Genomic DNA, 26,261 nt, shown 5'->3' with positions numbered 1-26,261 from the left:
GGGCCTTGCTCTTTTCGAGCGGGCTAATCAGCCCGTCTCCCGACCCGATTTTGCCGATCGGGCCGAACCGGGTCGGGTCCGACTCGATCCGACCCGGTTCGCCCATTTTTTCAAATAAAAAAATTATTGTTAAAAAATTATTGTTAAAAAAATTATTTTTTAAAAAATTAAATATTAAAAATTAAAAAATTATTAAAAAATTTTCGAAAAAAAAAATTAAAAAAAAAAATCCAAAATCCAAAAATTGTAGGGTTTGGTTAGGGATTGCTAGGTATTTTTGTTTTAAGTGTAATTATGCATTTATTTTGATTACATCACATGTTTAGATTGCATATCTTGTTATGTTTAATGGTATGTGTGTAGTCTTATGGTAATTAGGACATTGTTAGCTTTGATTGTTGGTGGATACGTTTAATAGTATGTGTGTAGTCTTATGGTATGTTTAATAGTATGTGTTTAGATTGCACCTGTATGATCACTTTAATATGTTTGTGGATAAGTAAAATCAATCCAAATTGCTTGACAAAAATCATTTTGTTAAAATGAACAATATTAGGTATCGAAAGGGTACTAATTGATCAATTAGTGTAACCAAGTTCCTGACCTTAGATTCTCTGGTTGCATAGGAAGTGAGGTAAACTCCCATACCTCACTTGGTTTCTAGCCAACCCCAATAGGTTAGTGGAGACTCATTTTGTGCAAAATTCTTAAAAAATATTCCAATGTCACGTGGGGAATGGACTTGGGAGAGTCTGTGCCTAATCATAGGCCTTAGGTCCATCCTTTAGGCAATACCCCTAAACCTGTTCCCTCCCTCCGAGGGTAGGTCGCAACAGATATTAATTTTCACCACTCCAAGTCTAGTGGCCACCACAATAGATCAGATTGAAGAGGAGATCGGCCTGTTCACATTAGTGGTTGGGCGGATAGGTTTGAGGTGCGTACCTAGGCAAATGCCACATCCATGACTTGAACGTGATTGAGGCGTTGCTGGCAAAAGACAAACCTATTGTGCGCCTTCCATATCTGCCACAAAAGAGACGCAATCGTTTCCAGACCAGGATAGGTACGTCATTGTTCGATCTGAGTTACTAACCACGCATCCATCCTTGATACTGACTGTTGAGTGATGTGGATATTGATCTGTGGATGCAACCATATACGGTGCGTCCATGGACATCAAAGAAAGAGGTGTTCTATAGTTTCTGGTGTGAGGTGAGAGCAGATAGGGCATGTCGGATCAGTGGTGATGCATCGTTGGAATAGGTTGGCTTTTGTGGCTAAGGCATTATGGCATAATGACCAGAGGAAAGGTCAAATTTTGGGGGCAAGTTTCACAGGCCAAATGGTTTTCCATAGTAACTTGGGTGGCTGATAGGATGATGAAGGTGTGTTCAGCTGACTACTGGGAATGGCTTGTCTGAATATGTCATAGCCATTTTTCACAGAATATTGACCATTTACAGTCCTGGTCCACATAAGTTGATCAAAAATGTATTGAGGTCTGACCTGAATTGTAAGAATATCTTGGACTGTAGAGGCATCAAATTGTTGGTTGAGAAGAGGAATGTTCCAATTGTTGCTGTTCGGGTCCAATAGCTTAGCTACAAATATTGGGGCATCCCTAGTAGCAAGGCCCCCTATGACTCCTCTAGGGAACCATCGGTCTTCCCAAATTTTAATTGTTTGTCCATTGCTAACGGACCATTGTAGGTGAGGTAATATGGATTCCCTCCCAAAGAGAATACTTCACCATCCCTAGGAAGGTCTTTCTCCCCTATCGGCATGCATAAAATCATGTTAGTGGAAATAAAGCCCTTTAAAAAGGGTGCTCCATAACGCTATTGGGTTCTGGAATAACCGCCATGCTTGTTTTCCGAGCATGGCTTTATTAAGTCTTAGAGATCCCGAAAGCCGAGACCCCCACTATCCTTTCTTCGTTTAAGAGTAGCCCAATTTTTCCAGTGGATGCTTGCTTTAGTACAATCTCTTTGCCACCAAAACCGAGCAACTTTTTGTTCAATGGATTTGCAAATTGTCACGCCCCGATCCTCGGGCACGCACACATCCTTCTACTCTTGGTCGATTTTATAATGCGATATCCAAGGACTATGTATCGCCGACCCTTTCATTTATTAAGCACATGCTGAAGTAGTTATAATCCCCTGACAATAAAACAATGTGATAGAAAAGCAGGGCCATATTTTTCATATTGAAACTTATAACCAAACTTTTATACAAAACACAAACAGAGCACTTCACAACTTTTTACTCTTAACTCTATTCACATCAATTGAAGTTCACAAAAGAAGATGGAATCTCAATCCATCCGGGTCGTACTCAAGACCCCCTTCGGAATTATCTTCTTCTTCCAAAAATCCTTTTCCTCAAGTTCGCCTTCCAGTTCTCCTTCTCAGACTCCTTCTCCTCAGTTCCTCAACGGAGTCCTGAAATGTTTTCCCCAAACTGGGATGAGACTACGTCTCAGCGAGTTCTACCCCACTAAGGCCCGATTAGTAAACCATTATACTATAGGCTGCCTAAACACGCACAGGGCAAATGACTTACCTTGGCCTCAGATTCCACCTGCAAGTCAGTACAATTCACATACATTATATATAGAATCGATACATCCAGCAATTGAAACGCATCACTCAACTCAATAAATCACAAGGATCCAGATTATAGGACCAAATCGTTATGACACGTCTCATACCATGTCACACAATTTTGTCTCATAATCTGGCACATCAAACTCAACCATCATGCATTTCAATTGTTAATTACACCCCTCAAGGGTACGACCAACTCTATTGGCGGTCTTCTGGCATTGACAGGCGTCGTCTCACCCCCATTGAGCACGGTTACGTCTCTCTCAGAGACGATTTCGCCGAAGGGGCGTAGGTCCAGAATCTACTGCGACCCGAGTCCTAATGAATGGGTAACATCCGGCTTAACAGCCCAGGATGGTTTCTCTTAACCAACACACGACCAATCAATCTTGGCACACTGTGCATTGCACTCAAATGCCTCCATTAAAATAGTGATCCTGGCCTATTTTCTTCGTATTAAAAACATCCCGAAAATAGTCGTGTGTGGGTACATGGTCAATTCGGAACTTAAGACTGATACCTATCTTTTTTCAAACCCCACTATTTGATATAGTACTTAAAATCCATTTTCGGTGTTAAAACCCGACACTCGGGATTTTCTAAATAAATATCAAAATCCATAAATTTTGGAATTAAATACCAAAAATCCAATCAGCACTCAATTTGCATAATTTAACACTTAATTGCAGAATTTAACCATGCCATTTACCAATCTATAATTCAATCTCAATCAATTCCAATCAATTTAGGGTAAATCTCTAAAATATCACAATTTATTTAATTCCATGCAACATGGAGCTCAAATAAATAAACGGACCACGCCACGACAATTAGCATGAGGTTTTGGTTGTCGGCCATCAAAATCTTGATTTTCCGAAAAATAAATAAATAAATAATTAATTTCGAAAATTAATTATTAAATATTAAAAATTCCGTTTAGCTCAAAATAAGGCCCAATTAAATAAACGGACTTCACCATAGTCATCAGCATAATATTCCGGTCACTGGCCATCCCAATTGAATTTTCGGAAAATAAATAAATAATTAATTTAATTCCGAAAAATAATATTTAAATGCCAAAAATCCCACTTAGGCCCGAATCGCCAAATTGAAGCCCGATTAGGGATCGGAAAATTTCCAAGATACTTCCAATAAATAGTAGACCACGTCTACTTGCTAATTGCGCAGTCAATTTATCTAAATCACATCACAATTGACTAATAATTGCTAATTTATTCTAATCTAACAACCTAAACATAATTAATTAAAAACCAACCTTAAGCATAATTAGCCAACTAATCTGGGATTAGTGAGATTACTCACCAAATCGCGCGCAAATCGGATCAATCCGACGGGGGCAATGCGAGGGACGATTCCCAAAGCACGGCTCGGGTTCGGGGCCCGGAAACGGCCCAAAAGCTGGCCCGAACCAGCTGGAAACCCACTTCGTGGGTTGCTGTTCTTGGCTGGCCGGAGCTAGTCCGACGGCCAAAATAGCAAGGCGGGGCTGGCGAAGGATGAGGGGGACGCCGGGAGGTCCTGGCGGGGTTGAACAACGGAGGTGGCCGACGGGGGCTGGTCAGACGGAACCGAGCTGAGTAGGGGCGGAACCGCACGCGGAAGCACGCCTTGGCGCGAGGGACGGCCGGCGGAACACGCGCCGTCGCGCGGGCGGGCGTCGAGGGCGTGCGATGCGGCGGCGGGACGGTCGGTGATGGCGAGCTGCTGTCTCCGATTTCTGCTTCTGGTTTCGCTTGTAACAGAGGTGAGGGAGAGGGTGTCGAGAGAGAAGGAGGGATGAGAGAGAAAGAGAGAGAGAAGATAAGGGTTGACTAGTCAAAGAGGGAAAAAGAAAGAGAGAGAGAGGGCAGGCGGTGGGGAAATCCGCACGAGGGGGAAAAGGGAAAAGGGAGGGAAGAGAGAGAGAAAAGAAAGAAAAAGAAAGAAAAGAAAAGAGAGGGAGAGTGAGAAAAAGAAATAAAACAATAGCCTTATTCCTATTTTTTTTCTTTTCTCTTTCCCTTTCTATTTCCTTTCGGGCTTCAATTTTTCTTCCAATAATTTCTTTCTTGAAATTTTGGATTCGCAATAAATTGACGAACGATGAGACAATATCCTTAAAAAAAAAAAGAATTATGATGCGCTTAAAATTTGATTCCCGAAATCGAGTTCAATTTCGTGGTTAAAAATTGATCAGACGTGATTTTAGCACAATCCAACTAATTAGGTAGCTTTTAGGGATTTTACAGCTGATACATCCCTTAACAGCTTTACCCAATAGGTTAATTAACTCGTGAGTGATCAGCTCAGAGAAAAAGGGTCATAGGCACGTCGACGAAATGCCCATTTCACTTTATCGAAATGGGGTCGAATTTCAGGATGTCACACAAATAGACGTAGGAATTCTTAAGATGGACATGGCATACTGAGGTATTGCTTGTATGACAATCTTAAGCAAAATTTCCTTTCCACCCTTAGAGAGCAGACTTTCTTTCCTTCCCTCCAGTTTGGCATTCACCCTTCCTAAAATCCAAGCAAACATGTCCCGTTTAGATCTGCCCCAATCCGACGGTACACCTAGATATTTGCCAGTCCTATCAATCACTAGTATTCAAAGTGCTCTTGCTAAGTTTTCTTGTAGACTAAGAGGACAGGCTTTGTTGAAGAAGATTCTGGATTTATTTCTATTAACAACCTGACTAGTAGTGAAGCAATATTGATTGACAATATTGGCTAAATTCTAACATTCAATTAATTTTCCATCTAAAAAGAAAATAGCACCATTAGCAAAGAACATATGAGAAAGAGTGGGACACCACCTGTTCAGCTTGATGCCTTTGAGATGACCCATGGTAATTGCTTGGTGTATAAGATGTGAGAGGATATTCGCCAGAAGGATAAAAAAAAATGGTAGGGGGATAGAGGATCGCCCTATCTGATACCTCGGGTAGGTTGGAAGTATGGTGAAAGTTCACTATTGAATTAAACATTAAAAGACACTGTTGTTACACATTGCATGATCCATTATACCCATGTAGCATGAAAGCCTAGAGTGAGGAGATAGTCTTGGAGGAAATCCCACTCTATCAGGTCATATGCCTTTTGCATATCCATTTTGAGGACGGCTCGAAATTGGCGCCTACATTTTCTAACTTTAATTTGATGAAGCACCTCTTGGACTATTAAAATGTTATCTTGAATTTGGCGTCCACTTACAAAGGCACTTTGCTCCCTAGAAATAAGCTCAGGCAGGTAGGGCTTAAGGCGGTTGGTGATCACCTTAGAAATGATTTTATAGGCATAATTACAAAGGCTGATGGGACGGTATTGGTCTAGTCTTTTAGGATGTGGTACCTTGGGGATTAGGGAGATGACCATTTTATTGAGGTCTAGTGGCATGACTCTAGAAATGAAGAATTGCTGCACTGATGAGAATAGGTCGTCCTGGAGAATATCTCAATGATTTTGATAGAAGAGTCCATTCAAACCGTTTGGGCCCGAGGTTTTAGTAACCCCCAATTGGAATGTAGCCTGTCGAACCTCCTCCCTAGTGACAAGAACTGTTAAGGACATGTTCATCTCGTCAGTAATAACCCGAGGACATTGTTGCCGAATAGGCTATAATCATGATGTCCCACTCTTTAATATAGATGTGAAAAGTAATCCGTTGTCATCTTCTTTAAAAGCCGGGATCACGCACCCAACCTTGGTTATCATCCTGCAGCATACTAATTTTATTACATTGTCTTCTTTGAATGGTTGTTGCATGGAAAATTTTAGTATTTTTTTCCTCCATCTCAACTAGTTGATCCTAGAGCGCATTGCCCAAAACTATTCTTCTTATTGCCATAATTTCTGAATTTGTTCTTTCAAGTGAGTAACCAACAATGCGTGATAATGATGAAGGGTCTGATTAGTGTGACTTTGAAGTTGCTGGTGCAAAGCTGCAAGTTGATGATGTCCCCTGGAAAATTTCGATCTACTCCACTGAGTCAGAGCGATGGAAACCGCCTTTAGTTTGGATGGTAGGGCAGAATCAGGTGACTATGTGGAGTTCCATGACCGAGCAACGATGTCACGGCAGTCAGGGTCTTGGATCTAAAAAGCTTCAAAGATGAAGGGCCAATGGCATCGACAAGGTAAGGCTTCAGTGGTTAAGAGCAAGGGGCTGTGATCCAACCCCACCACAGGTAAAACAAACACTTCAACCTCAGGTAAAGTGAGACGCCAATCTAGAGTACATAGAGCCCTATCCAATCTTTCCTTGACAAAGTCATCACCAGCCCTATGATTCATCCAAGTAAAAGTACATCCCTTGCTTTCTATGTCCATGAGTAAATAGTCATGTAATACATCTCTAAAAGATTGCATTCTATGAAAATCGGTGAAGCGCTTACCTATTTTTTTCCTAGTGATAGAGTATTTCATTGAAGTCATCGACACAAATCCACGAAGGGTGTTGGAGGCGTTGATAAGCCACAAGGTTGCCCATAGCAGATGGCGTTGCTAGATAGTAGACGAGGCATGAAGGTAGGTGAGTCTCATTTGATTACCTCCCATTAGATCAATGCAAATGACATCAAAAAACTTTGGAGCAGAGCATTCCAATGTTATATTAAATTGGTCATTCCAAAAAGAGCCATCCCCTAGCTAAACCAATGGGATTCAGCAAAAAAGAGTTAGGATATTTGAGTTTCTTTTGCAGCTATCGAACTACGACTTCTTGGTTCTTAGTTTCCATAAAAAAAATAATGTTGGGCCTCTCTTTAGTCACTAAGGCCTTGAGGGATTTAACTATCAGGGGGTTGCCCAGCCCTTGGCAGTTCCAGCTTAAAAGTTTTATTTGTCACTTGGTGGCTTTTTTTGGCAAGCCACTATAGCCCATTGGCTGACTTCTTTGGCTTCCAAGATCGGAGTATCCATAAGTTGTGTGTCATCAAGGTCATTGAGCTAATTTAGTCGTGGAACATAAGGAGTATATCGCTTCAATTTTTTGCTTGTGCCTGCTTTGGTGTTGATTATGGTTTGCTTTGTCTTCTTTGGGTTAGAGGAGCCCACTACCAAGTCTTGAGGAGATTTCATCTTAGCACAGACAATATCCATTGCTACCGTTGTTGGAGTTTTTTACGGCTAGCTTGCTGGAGTTACTGATGGTTGGCCTGTTGGAACAGGATGTTGGGCAAATATGTCGATGCTCTTAAGGGGAGGCAGAGCTAGCGATCAAAGGATTCCCCTATTACTATTATCGATGGGAGGCTGAGCCGCGACCAATTGATGTGATGGTGGGGGAGTTTCTGGGATGACCACTTTCGACGGTTCAGGTATGTGTTGCGGTTCGTAGAAGGCTTTCCAGTATGGGCTATGTTCCTGAACTTCTGCCTTAACCATTGACCGTACGCCATTTTTTCTTTTCCCTCCATCTTAGCTTCATTAAAAGGATAATCCTTACAGTACATGGCATATTGTCCGAGCTTACCACAGGAATCACAAAAATGTGATAGGCGTTCATATCGAAAGTTTAGCCATAATGTTTTCCCATTGAGTTTGATTAACTGTCCTGTCTTCAAAGGTTCCTGCACATTGAGATCAACCCTTGCTTTCCCAGCTCAGAGTGAAGTACCCTCCTTACTTTCTATGTGAATTTCCAGTACCTTGCCTATGTGCTTGACAGCCTTTTCTAACATATTTTCAGAGTACCATTCTAACAGAAGACCAAAGACTTGCACCCAAAATGCACAAGTGGAAAAGTCATAACAATGCAACGGCGTATTGGGGATCCAAGGCTTAAAGATAACTAAATGGCCATAAAAAAGCAAGGGGCCCCCATCTAAAACACGATGTTTTTCTACCTCAGATTTGAACTTAGCTACATACAAGCCTGCTTCTCGAGCGATAATGTCGACCTGGTCTGTTCTCCAAGCACGCCTTAAAGTACTCTGAAAAGCTTGTAAGTTTATGGATGGATTGGATAGAATTTGACCTACCAATATCAATTTGCATTCTTCAATTTTCTCTACAAGTGGTGCATCATTCCAGACCTCAATCCCCTGTTCTAGCTAGAGTCGGCCCATTCAGGAGCAGAGGGCAGCAAGACGAGAGGCTCCTTCCTCGTTATGTTCGTCCATGAGTTCAGGGGTTCAGTAGTAAGCATCAACCAGAGAGCCAATTTGGAAAGAGGAACACACATGCAGATGTTCGGGGTTCAACAGTGAGCATCAATCAACGATATGGAAGTTTCGGGGAAGCAAGTGAAGAGGTACCATTCAAGAGAGTTGGGTCGAAGATGGGTGAAAATCTGGAGGGGAAGGTGATTGAATCAGGTGGGAACAAAACCAAATCAGAATTCCAAATAGATGAGAACATCAATGGTTGACAAAGGATGAGAGGAATCACCAGGTTGAGAAACAGGGAGGGACACAAAGACGGAACAGGAAGCGTGAAATTAGGGTTTAGGGTTCTAAACTACCATGAGGGTAGAAAATGACTCTACATTTCGAGAGAGGATGCTTCCTTTTTTACCGTCCCATTTCGTGTCGAATGACGTACCGCCTTTGTGTTTTTGTTCATTACATCTTGTTACAATATCTCTTCCAATGGAGATAACTTGGTATAACTCCAATTCTTGTACTATCCAAATCATTCCTTTTCAAGCATTTCCTGGTCATTAGAGTAACTGACATAGTCACACGGTTAACCTGAGTAGGAAATGTTGCGATTCCAACATAAGATTTATTATATTCAAATTAAGGGTGTATTTGTTCGAGTGATTTTTTTTTTGTTAATTAGCTATTTAGACTTTCACGTATTTAATTTACTGAAAATGAATGGAAAATCATTTACGATTAAAGAAAATATGCGTGTTTAAGATTAGGAAACTGAATTCTCTTATCCAATAGGAAAGTAATTTCTTTAATCATGATATTTTTTTCCAAAAAAAACAAACTCTAAACTTTTGATCACTCTGTCAATCCGGGGAGACATAGGCATCATCATTTTCTTATTCTTACAACAACTTGGGCCAATCTTCCTTGTCGGTCGATGGTTCATGCGAAAGACATGAAATTACATTGATCAAGTATAAAATAATCTGATCTTTTCTCAAATGATTGATCGCCAACCAGCAGCACTCCAACCCTAATTGCCATAAAGCCTAGCACAGTGAAGAGAAGAAACGAAAGAAATGAGCCACTGATTAAGGTCACCCACTTTAGGGTACCGAGCAAGCTGTCAAGTGATAATAATAAAATAAAATTAAATAGCATTGCCCATCACCGATTCATCACTGCAGTAGAACAAAACCTCGTACGCATCAATCCGCACGATCTTCTGTATTCTTTTCGTGGAAGCACTGAATCTCACTTGCTAATGGTCTGTGCTCACGCATGCACAGCTTCACTGTACAAATTTAATATCTCGAAGATGAAAGACATTACTAATATTTTCTCAAAAGCGGTTGTTTTTTTTCCCTCTAACATCCGTCGAGCTTAATCTGTGCTATGTTTGTGAAATTTGGATAAAATTCCATGTGCGAATTCTTATAAAACTATAAAATTTTCGTGGTAAGGTTGAGCATGAAAAGTTATAAAATAAGGGGTATTTTTTACCCCATTATCTTCTCCTACATTGCTTCCAAACGTAACTGTGACAAGATCATGAAATGCCGGTTTGTATGTTTTTACGACAATTCATGACTATTAAAATTGTCGGTGTTTTAGAAATCACTCGGTCAACCCCTTAAAATTTCAATCACCATATGAAAAGGTTTTTGAGCTTTTGCTCTCTTTAGTTTTCAAAGACATACTAAAGTACATTGCGTTTCACGAGCGTGTATGATTTTAAGTATTCAAATTATTTTAGTCAAGAGTCATATCATAAACCCTCTCTCATCTAATATTTGAGTGCTACAATCATATTAAAGTTGGTATGACGTGTTAACACCTCCTTGGGCATCAAGAAAGTAATTCTTGTTGACGATCTATCTTGAGGAGACTCTAGTGGTTGACTTAGGGTTTGTTTGATAATCTATTTAAGGACTGAACATTGAATGAAATTAAGTTTGTTTGCTAAGCTTGACTTGCATCGACTTGATAGAGTAAATTAAGCAAAAGATTTAATGTAGTAAGTAAAAGAGGGGTTGCTTAATTTAATCAAAAGGAAAAAGTAACTGATGGCAAGTCGAATCTTGCCTAATATTTTGCTAAAAACAACTAATGATGATTGTTCTATGTTTGGTAAGATAAGAAATTAATAATATTCAATTGTCAATTTTGAATTATCATCGAGCAACTTATTATTATTATTATTATTATTATTATTATTATTATTATTATTATTATTATTATTATTATTATTATTATTATTATTATTATTATTATTATTATTATTATTATTATTATTATTATTATTATTATTATTATTATTATTATTATTATTATTATTATTATTATTATTATTATTATTATTATTTTTTCAGCACTTTGGTTTATTGGCATCTAAATTCTAGCACTTCATATTGCCAAAAAAAGCCCTTGGTCTTATGTGCGGGAGTTGACCTATACTATCTCTTTATTTCTAGAAAGAGAAAAACCATCATGTACAATAACATTAGAGGCCATGACTCTAAGAGAGGACTAGAGGAAGAGTAGGGAACAAGGTGACCGAGAGAGCCGTGATTGCGATGCCGGATGGAGGGCCAGAGACAAGGCTACAATTGCAAAGGAGGGAGGGCTAGAGGCGAGGCAGTGGCGACTATGATGATGTAACATCCTCGATTTTGACCCCACGAGGATCGGCCATAAGGTCCTAAAAGGATCGATCATGGGCCATTGGCCATGGATCGATCGGTTCGATCAGCAAGGAATCATGAATCGGTCATGACCGAGCGACTGGTCACGAATTGGTCGAGGTGTCAGCTATGAATTTCTACTGACCATACTGATGGGATAGTCACCAGCTTATAAAATGGCTTTTCGGTAATGATAATTAGTCATGGGATGATTTTGGATCGGTCAATGGTCACAGGTCGATCTAGCCGATCACAGTTTCTGGTCGTAGGTGATTCCACCCGGTTATGTGCCGATACACAGACGATTTGAATTGACCAAATGTAAATCCGTTCTAACAAAAAATGTAGCATTCCCTATTTAATTCTTAACGATCGAAACATAATCTTGAATTGGTGAAGTTCGATCATGAATTGGTAATACATCGACCATGAATCCTACCGGTGGATTAGGTGCCAACTAGAATGAGCCTAGGAATAGATCCGGCTATTTCGTCACTTATTCTAAGATCCATAGGTGCCTTGGCTTTGTGCTAGGCATTGGGTAGCCTTAGAATATGTTTCAAACTAATTAAAGGACAATCAACCCTATTGGTCGACCGACCATCCAAAGGAACGGTTTGGGCGAATATGGGACATTAGGGCCGAACCTCAGGCGTGTGTGATTTGATTTTTCGAGGTGTACCTAATTATCCCCTTCTCGGCTTTGGAATCAATTTAGATAGTAGAATTCTCTAGAACATCATATTAATGGAGAAAATGACAAAATAGGGAAAGTTTTAGAAACCCTTCATTAAATGAAGGGGTGAGTTGTCCATTAAAAAGTCAAATGTCATGATTACATCCAAAATATCTTTGAAGATTCTAGAGAAAGGTGTCACACAAGTGGACCAATTAGAGAGCACTACACAAGTCCTCATTAATAACTGAATATTCTAGAATTGACTAGTTGGCAACCTAGAGTAGCATCATCATTAAATTTCATTAAATGCCCATTAAATGCGGGGAATTGGTGGACCAATGAGAGAATGAAAAGCGGGCCATAATCAATGACACTTAGGAGCTTAGATTTCCAAGTAAGGTTTTTAGCTTGGCCAACTCATCTTCTAGGCATAATCATGAGACAAAGTAGGCTTGCCACACAAGAAAAGTAGGCGCGATACTTGGAAACGTTGGAGAGGACTACTTAGCTTAGTAATGATGGCTCCAAGGGCTATAAATAGGAGAAGCACTTCCCATTTTCCTCACTTACCTTCCATTTTCTCCACCCGCCATCTCCTAGAATGCCCTCCTCTCTCTTGCCCACTTTCTCTCTTTCGGCTTCCAAGTAAAGTCGTCCATCTTGTGTAGTTCAAAATTTAGTTCGAGGTTCATCCAGGTAAGTAAGATCCCTATGTCTCCTTTAGGGTGATAGTCTCCATTGTCGAGGCTAGTTAGGTGCTTACCCGTTAAGCCATGGATAGGATTTTGGATCTTTCGTATGGTTTGTTCATGTTTATGCTTGAGTTGTTCATGCTCGGAATAAGGCCGAGGTTCGTTTGGATTGAGTTCATCATAAAACAAAGTCGCCCAAGTCATAAAGCCTTTGTTTTGGCATAATTAGGATGCCGAGTCCAAGTCTCGCTTGGTGCATGGATCGCCCAAGGCGGCAAGGTCTTAAATCGACATTGAGGCATGTCGATCTTATGTCTTGTTCAGTATAGGAATTACCCAAATCCACAAGGTCTTGGTAAGACACCAAGCATGTCGATTTTCATAGTTTAAATGGACGTGGGGACATTGTGCTTGGCGTTGAATCAAACCGCGAGCCGAGGGTCATTCTCGATACATGTGCGTTCACATCGGGTTGGAGCCGAGGTTTGTCAAGCTTGGGATCATCACCTAAGCAAGGTGTACCCAAGCCTTAAGGTCTTGGATCGGTATTGAGGCGTACCATTTCCGAGCCTTGTCCGATGTAGGGATCTGCGCTAAGTGATTGATTCAAGTTATGGATCAAAGGTCGTTCCAGACATATTTGCTAGTCAAGTATAAGAAATTCATGACACACACGAATGAATGAGCAAGCCTTTAGACCATGCATGCGTTGGATAAGAGAAGAGATAAGAACCAGCTTGTATGATGCATTTGTGCATGCATTTAAAGAGGAAAAAGCACCCGTCACCACACAGCGTTGGCGGCGATACCTCGTTCATTGAACGGGAAGCCTCATTTGATCCAAGGTATCTTGGTTGAGCCAGGATGCCTGGGTTTGAACCCGGAAGCCTTGGGAAGCTAGCCTTGAGAAGCCTTGGTCAAGCCGAGATGCCCTAGTCAAGCCAGGAAGCTCAACAAGAAGTTGGAAGCCTTGGTTGAGCCGGGAGGGCCTGGTCGAGCCAAGACGACGATAAATGAATTTGCATGAATGCTGGTTATGCATGAGCATGATATGTTGATATAATAATTGATAAGCCTGGTAGTTTTGACATGGATAGCATGTATTTAGATAAAGCATGACATATGATTTGCAATTGATCTGCCATCAACACTGTTTGCGAGTACTGTACTTGCTAGGCTTTGATGATGAGATGCTTTCCTAGTAGAGAACTAGGAATTTTATTTACTGAGTTTCCCCAAAACTCACTCATTTACCTTTCGGTCTTGTAGGCATGGAAGTCTCACATCAGTTTTGGAAAATTGTAGTCACATTAGAGGCGATAAGATTTCCCTTGGTTTATGTGGAAAGCTTGTACTATGATGTAAAAATAAAAGAGGGCTATAGAGAAAGAGCTTGTTAAAGTACTGTTATATTATAAATCAGTGTGTGCTATGTGATGTATGTCCAAGTCTTCTAGCTATTGTTTGTCCGGGGAGTTATTTGTTCACGTTTCCGCATTTGCATGATAACAAGATAAAAAGAATTGGGACAGCGATGAGCATGGGATGTCGCGAAAATAACCCTTGTCAACAAATGAGGCAACCTAGAGAGAGTACAAATTGAGAGGAAGAGGATCGTGCAATGAGGAGGAAGGAGTGGCCAGCGTTTTCCTGGGGTTTCCAAGGTTGCTCCTTTTGCTTTAGGAAGAAGAGCAAAAAAAAGATTAAAAATGGGGATGCCGTGCAAGGAGGAGGAGCCTAGGAGGAGGAGGCGACTAGGGTTTAGGTTTCCAAAGAAGGGCAGTAACAAAAAAAGGTGCCATCGAGAAGGAGTGTAAGAGGAGGAGGAGGTAGCTAGGGTTTGAGTTTCTAAAGAAGGGTAGAAAAAAATTTAAAAATGGGGTGCTATGCAAGGAGGAGAAGCCTAGGAGGAGGAGTAGGTGGCTAGGGTTTGAGTTTTCAAGGAAGAGAAAAATTTAAAAAATTGTGTTGCCGTGAAGAGCGGAAAAAAAAAATTAAAATGGGGATGCCCATCCATTTTGGCAGGATTTTTCTTTTTTTGGAGGGAGGAAGGGTGGAGGGTGATTTCAAGAAAGGAGATGAACAAGAGAACTGAATGTTGAATAATGATAAATTCTTATCACCGTAGAAGATCATAAATTTATTTAAATAAGTTGACTCTACTTTCTATTTTTGAAATAATTATAAAAATGATAATTTATCATGAATGTATAAAAATATTCATTTATTATATAACATGTTTCAATGTGTCGGAATTATCTATTTTCTGAAAGATGACATGTCGGCATATTGTGTCGTGTTGTGTCGCGTGTCGTGTGTCTGTATCGGTGCTACATATGATTTAGTCTTTTCAATAAGACATAAAGATTACTTCAGCGTAACACCCAAATCGACCATCACAAATAAGTGAAGAATAACGTTAAAATCAAATAAAAAGCTCCCACAAATGCAAAATACCTATACTACACTTAAACGCTAACAAAATGACTCTTACGAGCTAACAAATTACTTACCCAAAGTGATGACTCAAACCTAAACGTAACGCGAAACTCGCCCACAAAACCCTAAAATATCATTCCGACAAAACCGTTACTCTAAAATGATATATGTGTCGAGTCCACGGCTCCACAACGCCATAATTCACAATTCTCATGAAAACTTGAAACTTCACAAGTCAAAAATCGGATCTTGTGTCTTGATTTTCACAAAATTTCGAATACACGACTTGACTTCGAAAACGACTCTGATTAAATAAATGAGGGCATCAACCCTTCTTGGACGTTGCGTTAGGTAATGGAGTTGAGTTGACGAGATCCTATAGGAATGCACATGTGAAAGCCTCTTTCCCTTCTTTCCCATTCCTTTCTTCTTCGTTTTTTATTCCTCTCTTCTTTTCTCTCTTTCCTCTCAGTTTCAGAGTAGTGGGATATTTTCTTTGACAATGTCAAGGAAGTAGTGGGACCGACTTGTGTTTAAAAATAAAAGAAATAAAAAAAACGTTGAAAAGTAAAAAATAAGGGGAAAAAGGAGTAAAGTGAGAGTTTTCACATTTAGAGGGGCCGACAAGGGAAAGTGGGGTTTCACATGTGAGAGAGAGGAGTTGACGATTGACCAAGGTACATAAAAATTCAATAAGCAAATAAGCGAAGCAACTCGAATACTCGGTTGGTATCAACAAGGATCAATCGCATAGAAAATGGCATTTTCGCCCTTCTCTGTTATCCATCGACCTCTTTCTATGGCGAACTTCCATAGCCTGGAGAACTCACATTCGAAACTCATGATTGTTCTGGCCTCAATAACGGTCACGGCCTGTCTATTCGTCCCCCTCGCTACATCGACAGTGTCTTTTAGCAACACCGCCTTCGATTTCCCAAGTTTCAATCCAAATAACCACGACATATCTTTTGAGTCCGATGCGTATGCTTCTGATAATAGCCTCCAGCTCACTGTCAACCAGAAAGACAAGGCCTCCATTGAAAGCGCGGGGCGAGCAACCTACGTGAGACCAATGCATCTCTGGGACAAAGCCACAGGGAATGTAGCAGATTTCACTACTCAGTTCTCGTTTGCAATCAACTCACTAGGCGGTAAAGTTTATGCCGATGGAATGTCTTTCTTTCTGGCTCCCAATGGATCCAACATTCCACCCCATTTGGGGGGCGGCAACTTGGCTCTTGTAAATTCAAAAAGAAAAGAGGGCTGTAGAGAAAGAGCCTATAAAAGTACTGTGATATTTTAAATCAGTGTGTGTTGTGTGATGTATGTCCCAATCTTCCAGCTGTTATTTGTCTAGGGAGTTATTCGTTCACGTTTCTGCATTTGCATGATAACATGATAACAAGATAAAAAGAATTGGAATGGCGATGAGCCTGAGACGTCCTATCAACAGATGAGGTAACCTAGAGAGAGTACAAGTTGAGAGGAAGAGGATCGTGCAATGAAGAGGAGGGAGTGGCCAGCGTTTTCTTGGGGTTTCCAAGGTTGCTCCTTTTGCTTTAGGAAGAAGAGCAGAAAAAAGATTAAAAATGGGGATGCCGTGCAAGGAGGAGGAGCCTAGGAGGAGGAGGCAACTAGGGTTTAGGTTTCCAAGGAAGGGCGGAAAAAAAAAATGGGGGTGCCATCGAGAAGGAGTGTAAGAGGAGGAGAAGGTAGCTAGGGTTTGAGTTTCTAAAGAAGGGCAGAAAAAAAAATTAAAAAATGGGGTGCTATGCAAGGAGGAGGAGCCTAGGAGGAGGAGTAGGTGGCTCGGGTTTGAGTTTTCAAGGAAGAGAAAATATTTAAAAATGGTGTTGCCGTGAAGAGCGGAAAAAAAATTTAAAATGGGGATGCCCAGTCCATTTTGGCAGGATTTTTCTTTTTTCTTTTCTTTTTTGGAGGGAGGAAGGGTGGAGGGTGATTTCAAAAAAGGAGATGAACAATAGAATTGAATGTTGAATAATGATAAATTCTTATCACCATAGATGATCATAAATTTATTAAATAAGTTGACTCTACTTTCTATTTTTGAAATAATCATAAAAATGATAATTTATCTTGTATGTATAAAAATATTCATTTATTATATAATATGTTCCAATATGTCAGAATTATCTATTTTTTGACAGATGACATGTGGGCATATCGTGTTGTGTTATGTTGTATGTCTATATCGGTGCTATATATAATTTTTTTTTTTTTTGGTAAGGTAAAAATATGGTGCTACATATGATTTAGTCTCTTGAGTAAGACATAAAGATTACTTCAGCATAACACCCAAATTGACCATCACAAATAAGTGAAGAATAACGTTAAAATCAAATAAAAAGCTCCCTCAAATGCAAAATGCCTATACTACACTTAAACGCTAACAAAATGATTCTTATGAGGTAACAAATTACTTACCCAAAGAGATGACTCAAACTTAAACACAACGCAAAATTCACCCACAAAACCCTAAAATATCATTCCGACAAAACCGTTACTCTAAAATGATATATGTGTCGAGTCCACAGCTCCACAACGCCATAATTCACAATTCTCATGAAAACTTGAAACTTCACAAGTCAAAAATCGGATCTTGTGTCTTGATTTTCAAGAAATTTCGAATATATGATCTGACTTCGAAAGCGACTCTGATTAAATAAATGAGGGCATCAACCCTTCCTGGACGTTGGGTTACGTAATGGAGTTGAGTTGACGAGGTCCCCTAGGAATGCACATGTGAAAGCCTCTTTCCCTTCTTTCCCATTCCTTTCTTCTTCGTTTTTTTTTTCCTCTCTCCTTTTCTCTCTTTCCTCTCAGTTTCAGACTAGTGGGATATTTTCTTTGACAATGTCGAGGAAGTGGTGGGGTCGACTTGTGTTTATAAAATAAAAGAAATTAAAAAAAAAAACGTTGAAAAGTAAAATATAAGGGGAAAAAGAAGTAAAGTGAGAGTTTTCACATTTAGAGTGGCCGACAAGGGAAAGAGGGGTTTCACATGTGAGAGAGAGGAGTTGACGATTGACCAAGGTACATAAAAATTCAATAAGCAAATAAGCGAAGCAGCTCGAATACTCGGTTGGTATCAACAAGGATCAATCGCATAGAAAATGGCATTTTCGCCCTTCTCTGTTATCCATCGATCTCTTTCTATGGCAAACTTCCATAGCCTGGAGAACTCACATTCGAAACTCATGATTATTCTGGCCTCAATAACGGTCATGGCCTGTCTATTCGTCCCCCTCGCCACGTCGACAGTGTCTTTTAGCAACACCGCCTTCGATTTCCCAAGTTTCAATCCGAATAACCACGACATATCTTTTGAGTCCGATGCGTATGCCTCTGATAATAGCCTCCAGCTCACTGAAAACCAGAAAGACAAGGGCAACATTGTAAGCGCGGGGCGAGCAACCTACGTGAGACCAATGCATCTCTGGGACAAATCCACAGGGAATGTAGCAGATTTCACTACTCATTTCTCGTTTGCAATCAACTCACTAGGCAGTAAAGTTTATGCCGATGGAATGTCTTTCTTTCTGGCTCCCAATGGATCCAACATTCCACCCCATTCGGAAGGCGGCAAGTTGGCTCTCGTAAATTTACAAAGTGATGATTCAGACTCCAGCAATGCTTCTTTTGTTGCTGTGGAATTTGATACTTATGTTAATTCGTGGGATCCCCAGTATGAGCATATTGGTATTGACATCAATTCTGTGAATTCTACGACCTTCGTTCCCTGGAAATGGAATAGAATTGGGAGTGGTGGACGAGTTCGTGCTACTATTGCTTATGACTCCAGCGTGCACAATTTGAGTGTTTTGTTGATTGATGATGAAAATGATGAAACGTTGAGCAAAAATCAGTCTAGCCTTTCTTTGATCATTAACTTGACTGAATATTTGCCGGAGTGGGTGACTATTGGCTTTGCTGCTACATCAGGGTCTGCAATCGAGATACATACTGTTTACTCATGGAAATTTAATTCTAGTTTGCAAATCGAATTGAATGAAAACTTCAATCAGTCTATTGTGCCGACAGACAACTTGTCTTCTGAAAAAAAGAGCAAGTCATGGATATGGGTCGTCATTGGATTATCAAGTGCCTTTCTGTTGATTAGTCTCATTTTCACTATTACCTGGTTTAGACATCGGTTGAAGAAAGATATAAATCCCAGGAGTGAAATAAGACACACCCACGATGACCATGATGTCATGCGAATGGAAGAAGAACTTGGAGAGGTTGCCGGTCCGAAGCAGTTCTCTTACTCAGAATTGGCTGTGGCAACGGACAATTTCACAGATGACCGGTTACTCGGGCAAGGTGGTTTTGGAAGGGTCTATGAAGGTTACCTAGATGGCATCCATTCTAGTGTTGCCGTCAAGAAGGTAAAGCCTGAGGCGGGACAGGGGATGAAGGAATATGCAGCGGAAGTAAAGACCATCGGCCAACTGAGGCATCGGAACTTGGTGCGGCTGCTGGGTTGGTGCCATGACGAGAAAGAACTCCTCCTTGTCTACAAATTCATGTCCAATGGTAGCTTGGATTCACACCTATTCAAAGGCAAGACCCTGTTGTCGTGGGAAACGAGGTACAAGATTGCTCAGGGCTTGGCATCGGCATTGTTTTTCCTCCATGAGGGATGGGACCAATGCGTGGTGCACCGAGATATCAAATCCAGCAACGTCATGCTTGACTTACATTTCAATGCCAAATTGGGTGACTTTGGCTTGGCTAGGCTGGTCGACCATGCCAAGGGGGCGCATACAACTATTTTGGCAGGGACAATAGGTTATTTGGCTCCGGAATGCATTTCTACTGGAAAAGCTACTAAAGAGTCAGATATTTATAGCTTTGGTGTCGTTCTATTGGAAATAGCATGTGGGTTAAAAGCTTTAGGGCCGATGGAAGCAAATGGCCATATGCATCTCGTGGAACGGGTCTGGGAGGTGTATGGTGCTCGAAAGCTACTTGATGTGGCTGATCCAAAATTATGCGGTAAATTCAACGAGGAACAAATGGAGTGCTTGATGATCGTGGGACTTTGGTGTGCGCACCCTAATTACACGCTTCGACCTTCAGTTAGAGAAGCGGTAAATGTCTTGAATTTTGACCTACCACCACCTAATCTCCTAGGGAAGGCACCTGTGCCGACATATTTCCATCCTCCCGATAACGCACGCTCGTCATCTCCTTCCACTTTGTTGTTGAATGCTCAATAAGTTCTAAACTCTTATCCGGCTTCCCCTTTTATTGCGTGTTAATAAACATCGAGTGCAAATTCGTTGTGATTGGTTTCTCTCCTTCAATGACGGTCAAAGCCGTGGTTGATGTTCCGAATCGTTGTGTATAGTTCATTGGACATGACATAAAATTAGTATGATTTCATTACAGCTCCTGTTTGACCAAACGACTCCATTTCTTAATACTGTCTTCCATGTCTCTTTATCACCCTCACTGACAGTCGACATTCAGTGAAACGCAAAATACTTTTCTTAAGAAGAAAAGGCAAGCATGCCTCCGGAGCAAGTTTCTTCCCAACTGGGAAGCAAGTAGCCTACCTCAACCCTCATTCAATGGCATGTGGCCATCTTCTTCTGACTGGCTTCATTGGCAGTGGCCATCTTCTTCTGGCAAGTAGCCTACTTCAATCATCATGCCTCCGAAGCAAGTTTCTTCATAACCGTGCTTGGTTCTCAACATTGTGCTTTTGTTTCAGGCTATGTGAATGGCTTGACGATTGTAGATTAAGTTTGTATGGATGATGGCCACTGCCAATGAAGTTGGTGATAAACATGCTAGTTCTCAACATTTTGTTTTTGTTTCAGACTACGTTGATGACTTCATGATTGTAAATTAAGTTTGTATGCACAGCAAATTCGGAGGCTAATTTCAAACCAAGAAGTCTGACCAATTTTGTCAATCAGCACGCCAATTTAGAATATGCAAATAACAAGCTTTTTTTTTTGTCAAAACACTAGTGCCATTTCATTCATTCACAGCAGTACTACATAAGTTTTGATGATAAGAGTCTAGGCATAATAAATCCCAAAGGTGTTGTGGGGCTTAGACAGCCAATTACATGGGAGTATCGCTTTTTGGAGGGCTTTAGTGGTCCAATCTGCAAATTGATTCGCAAATAACAAGAACAAGTTGAGTTATCATTAAATAATGGCGGTGCGTGTGTGAGGTGTTGAGATGGAATGAAAGGAGCTCTTATGTAAAAGTGGATCTGACTAGATATTTGAGTGGAATCAAGTTTTGAGACTCCTAATTGGATCTTCCAATTCCGAAGATATTAAACTTTTGCTGCGCTTTATGCCATAGCAGTACCAAAGCCGATTAGCAGTTAGCCTCGACAATTGGATCGTCAATGATTGCCAAGTTGTGATTGGAATGAAGTCGATGTAGCAACAAACTGCCATCGCTAAAGAAAGCACCTTGGGGGACGAAGTTGTGATCTTGCACTTATCATTGCTCAAAACCTTTTAGGCGACGGAACTGGAATCGTGTCGGCATAAGTCAAGTCTTTGGTGATGAACAAGGTTTTCATTGTGAAATGCTCAAGCTTTAGCGACGAAATTTGCATTTACTAACCCCGAGATGAATTTTCGCAATGAAAAATGGGATTTTTTTCACCACGGACCACCTTCAGGGCCGAGTTTTATTCTTGTCACTAAAAGGCTTGCCTACTCTGGCTCTTTTTAAAAACTGAATCTCATGAAACATTCAAACGATGTTGACATACAATGCATCTATAAATTTTTTTCATAATTTTTCTATATTTTGAAAATTATCTAAACTTTTGGTGGTAAAAAAAAAATATTTTTTTTGTTTTTATTTAAATCCAAACAAACTGGCTATTTAAAAATATCATATGCACATCAATGCACCTAGCAGATCTTCACGTCTGCTGACTATTTTTCAGACTTCTGCATTTGAGGCTTGTTTGATTCGTTAATTCTTTTTTAATTCTCCGCTGGAAGATGAAAAAGGGGCACATGATAATGTCGCTTTGTCCTGCAGCATTAACTATTTCTTAAAGTGCGACCTTGACGTGGACGCGGACCTTTTCTTTTTGCACTCGTATTTCTCTAAACAATCCATTTTTATCCAATAAAATTAGAAACACTGACATTCTCTTCAATGTTGGACCTTCATCTCCCTCTCTCTTCTTCTGACTGGCTTTGTGGCTCTGCCTCAACGCTCATTCAAAGATTCAGGCTCCCTCTCTCTCTCTCTCTCTCTCTCTCTCTCTCTCTCTCTCTGCGCATGGGTAGCGTTTATGGTACCTTTGCTTCGTTTGTGAAAGGAGATTATGTGAAATAATGCAAATTTCAAGTAGATTTATCTACTCATGTGTTTGACTTTGTGTTTACACCAAAAATTGGCTTAGTGATCGGCATGACATTAATAAGCATGTGACTTGAACAAAATATGGCCATCAATGAGACAATGATATGTAAGCCTTTACCGATGGCCATACCAGTAGCATGGATTCTTGTTGATGGTTATGCTTATTAATGATCATGATTAGTTATCAACATGTGTTAATTATGTCTTGAGTTTGAGTATTTACAAAAAGTGATTCGCTAGAAAAGAAGAAATATAAAATAAAATAAAAGGTGAGGAAAGTTTCCTCTTTGTTGCGGAATCCTTTACGAAATAGAAAAGGAAAGCCGTGTGAAGCTTCTCCACATGAAGAACCGAGAGAAATGAGTCCGCGTATTCTGCACGTGAAGCTCTAAGGAGGAGGTGGGGCCTAAGGTCAAAAGTTTGACCTTGGGCAACACATATAAAAGCAAATATTATGCGGGTCTTCTTCTTCTGGGGTTTTGATGCCGCCGAAGTCCTTTACGTAGGAACACGCCGCTGAAGTCTACGTACGTGTTGAGTGAAGCCACGTATTGAAGTAACATTTTCTCTGAGTGCCGTGGATTTTCTCTGTTGTGAGAGACGTTCCGTAGGGCCTGGGTGCTTGATAGAGAGTTTTCGTGTTTTTCGTGCGGCAAAGCTTATTCGTAATTTACATCCAAGAAAGATTGGTGCATTGGGTGTAATTAGGTCTTGGGAAATACCGAGAGAGTGTTTGAGTGACTTGAGTGTATAATCTCTTTGTATCGCTTGATTTATAGTGAAATTCGCTGCTGTTCTTCCCGTGAACGTAGGTCTTTACGACTGAACCACGTAAATCTAGTGTTCGATTTATTTTCTTTTTCTGTCTATATTTTATTCGATTGCTCACCCCATCGCAACAAGTGGTATCGAGCTGGGCTTGGCTAAGTTGAAGCGAATCAATGGCGACGAAGAAGTAAAAGTGAGAATTAACAGATTTGATGGGAATGATTTTAGTTTATGGAAGATGCAGATTGAAGATTATCTTTACTAGATGAATCTGCACTTGCCTTTATCTGGGGAGAAACCAGAGACAATGAAGCAAGCCGATTGAGATTTGCTGGATAGACGAGCTATGGGTGTTATTCGGCTAACGTTGGCTCGTAATGTCGCGTTTAACATCCTGAAGGAGAAGACCACTGCTGATTTGATGCAAGCCCTGTCGGATGTGTATGAGAAGCCCTTTGCAATTAACAAAGTATGTTTGATGCGACGTCTGTTTAATTTGAAGATGAGCGAAGGTGCGTCGCTTGTTGATCATATCAATGAATTTAATGTGATTGTTAGTCAATTGAGTTAAGTTAAGATTGACTTTGAAGATGAGGTACGTGCTTTGATTCTGTTATCCTAATTGCATGATAGTTGGAATACTACTGTTACTGCTGTTAGTAATTCATTTGGGTCAACAAATTTGACGTTTGATGGGGTTCGAGATTTAATTATGAGCAAGGACATTAATAGAAGAGAATCTGGCGAACCTGTATCTGCTGCTTTAGTAGGTGAAAATATAGGAAGATCTGTAACACGTGTAGGTAAGAATAGTACTAATATGAATAGACGCAATCAATCTAGGACTGGTAATGCTATCCGTTGGAGCAATGGCAAAAGGGGGCATCTTAGAAGGGATTGCCTTAAGTTGAAGAATGAGAGGGGTAAGGAAATTATGGTTGATTCTACAGATAATGTTGCAGTTGTAGCAGATAATGTCGATTATGTCTTGTATGTCACTGATTATTCATCACTTGATGGATGGATTTTGGATTCTGATTGTTCTTTTCATGTCACACCAAAGAGAAACTGGTTTATCACTTATCAGTGCACGGGTAATGATAAAGTCCAGTTAGGGAATAACACTGAGTGCAATGTTGTGGGTATTGGTGATGTTAAAATCAGAATGCATGGTATTGTGAGGACATTGACTGGAGTGAGGCATGTTCCAGAATTGAAAAAGAACTTAATTTTCTTGGGTGTCCTAGATTCAGCTGGTTGCAGGTATTCTTCAAAAGGTGGAGTTCTGAAGGTTGTTCGAGGTGCTCTGGTGATAATGAAAGGAATCAAACATGATGGCATGTATAAACTTCAAGGTGAGACAATGACAAGTTTTGCCCCGAAAACATCGAATGCATCTGTTCGAGAGTCTTTTGACTGCTTGAGAAAGACCTGGGTGTTCATGCCAATGCACAAGTTTGATGCTGGTGTTAGGATCTCGCAGTCAAGAGCTTTGATCGAGACGGAGACTGGTAAGTCGATCAAGTATGTGCGGATTGACAATAGCATGGAGTTTTGCTCGGAACTGGCAAATAAATTCTGCATGAAAGAGGGCATAATGAAACATCGCACTAGTGCCAGTAAATTACAACAATTTGCGAAATTGATGAGCAGAACATTACTAGAGAAAGCCCGAAAAATTATCTCTAGTGCTGGTATTGCTAGGAGAATCCTAGCTGATGTACTAAGTACGATAAGCTACCTGGTGAATAGATCCCATCAACTGCTATTGAGAGGCAGACTCTTGAAGAAGTGTGGTCAGGTAACGTTGCTGGTTATTCTATTATTAGAATGTTCAGTTGCCCGTATTATTTTCGAGTGAGTGATGATAAGTTTGATTAGAGGGCAAGGTGCATATTCCATGGCTATGCACAAGGTGAGCGAGGTGATCAGTTGTGGTACCCGGATGTAAATTCACCTGTTGACAGCAAAGAAGTTACCCTTGACAAGTCTCTGATACTTCTAGCTAGGAGTGTTTTGTGGCAGTGTTAATACGGATCTGGACGGTGTTCAGCTTGAGGTGGAGTTGCGATCAGAAACTCCTGAGGTAGCGAGTATGAGTACTAGCAAAGTAATCGATACAGATGGGCTTGTAGCGAGGTGAAGCTTATAGAGCCGATGATTGCTGTAACTACTAATATTGACAAGGTACGTATTCGATCTCCTAACAGATATGGATGCAATAATAGTTTTACTTTATCCGCGGTTGAGGAGGTTGTGTCAGACAATCATTGCAGAGCAGTTAAAGGTGCATGTGGAGTTCGTATTCTGATGAGGTCCTTGTTATGATGAAGTTCAAGTGAGGCTTGGACTTGGATAATATCTGTGGCGGTTGAGCCCATCAGGGCTATAGGAAAGTAACAACAAAATTTGAATTTTTACGAAGCGATTGTAATTTGGTTCAAACGTCGAGCCAAGGCGGAGATTGTCAATTATGTCTCGAGTTTGAGTATTTACAAAAAGCAATTTGCTAGAAAAGAAGAAATATAAAATAAAATAAAAGGTGAGGAAAGTTTCATCTTTGCTGCGGAATCCTTTACGAAATAGAAAAGGAAAGCCGCGTGAAGCTTCTCCATGCGAAGAACTGAGAGAAAGGAGTCCACGTATTTTGCACGTGAAGCTCTAAGGAGGAGGTGGGGCCCAAGGTCAAAAGTTTGAGCTTGGGCACACACACGTATAAAAGCAAATATTATGCGGGTCTTCTTCTTCTGGGGTTTTGATGCCGCCGAAGTCCTTTACGTAGGAACACGCCGCTGAAGTCTACGTACGTGTTGAGAGAAGCCACGTATTGAAGCGCCATTTACTCTTAGTGCCGTGGGTTTTCTCTGTTTGTGAGAGACGTACCGTAGGCCCTGGGTGCTTGATAGCAG

General features: G+C 40.5%; 2 protein-coding genes across 2 annotated transcripts; both read left to right on the top strand.

Moving 5' to 3' along the window:
* The first annotated feature begins 15,964 nt into the window (after nt 1-15,964).
* On the top strand, nt 15,965-16,510 carry LOC120295965 (lectin-like). The gene has a single exon (XM_039317596.1). The coding sequence runs from the start codon at nt 15,965-15,967 to the stop codon at nt 16,508-16,510; it is 546 nt and encodes a 181-aa protein (XP_039173530.1).
* Nucleotides 16,511-18,374: 1,864 nt separating this feature from the next.
* On the top strand, nt 18,375-20,461 carry LOC104455179 (L-type lectin-domain containing receptor kinase IX.1). The gene has a single exon (XM_010070010.3). The coding sequence runs from the start codon at nt 18,384-18,386 to the stop codon at nt 20,448-20,450; it is 2,067 nt and encodes a 688-aa protein (XP_010068312.3). The 5' UTR covers nt 18,375-18,383; the 3' UTR covers nt 20,451-20,461.
* Nucleotides 20,462-26,261: the final 5,800 nt, after the last annotated feature.

The sequence above is a fragment of the Eucalyptus grandis genome, chromosome 7 (assembly GCF_016545825.1).
Source record: "Eucalyptus grandis isolate ANBG69807.140 chromosome 7, ASM1654582v1, whole genome shotgun sequence".
In the NCBI taxonomy this organism is placed as follows: domain Eukaryota; kingdom Viridiplantae; phylum Streptophyta; class Magnoliopsida; order Myrtales; family Myrtaceae; genus Eucalyptus; species Eucalyptus grandis.
Note: the sequence above shows the minus strand (reverse complement) of the source record. Positions and strands in the feature narration are given on the sequence as shown.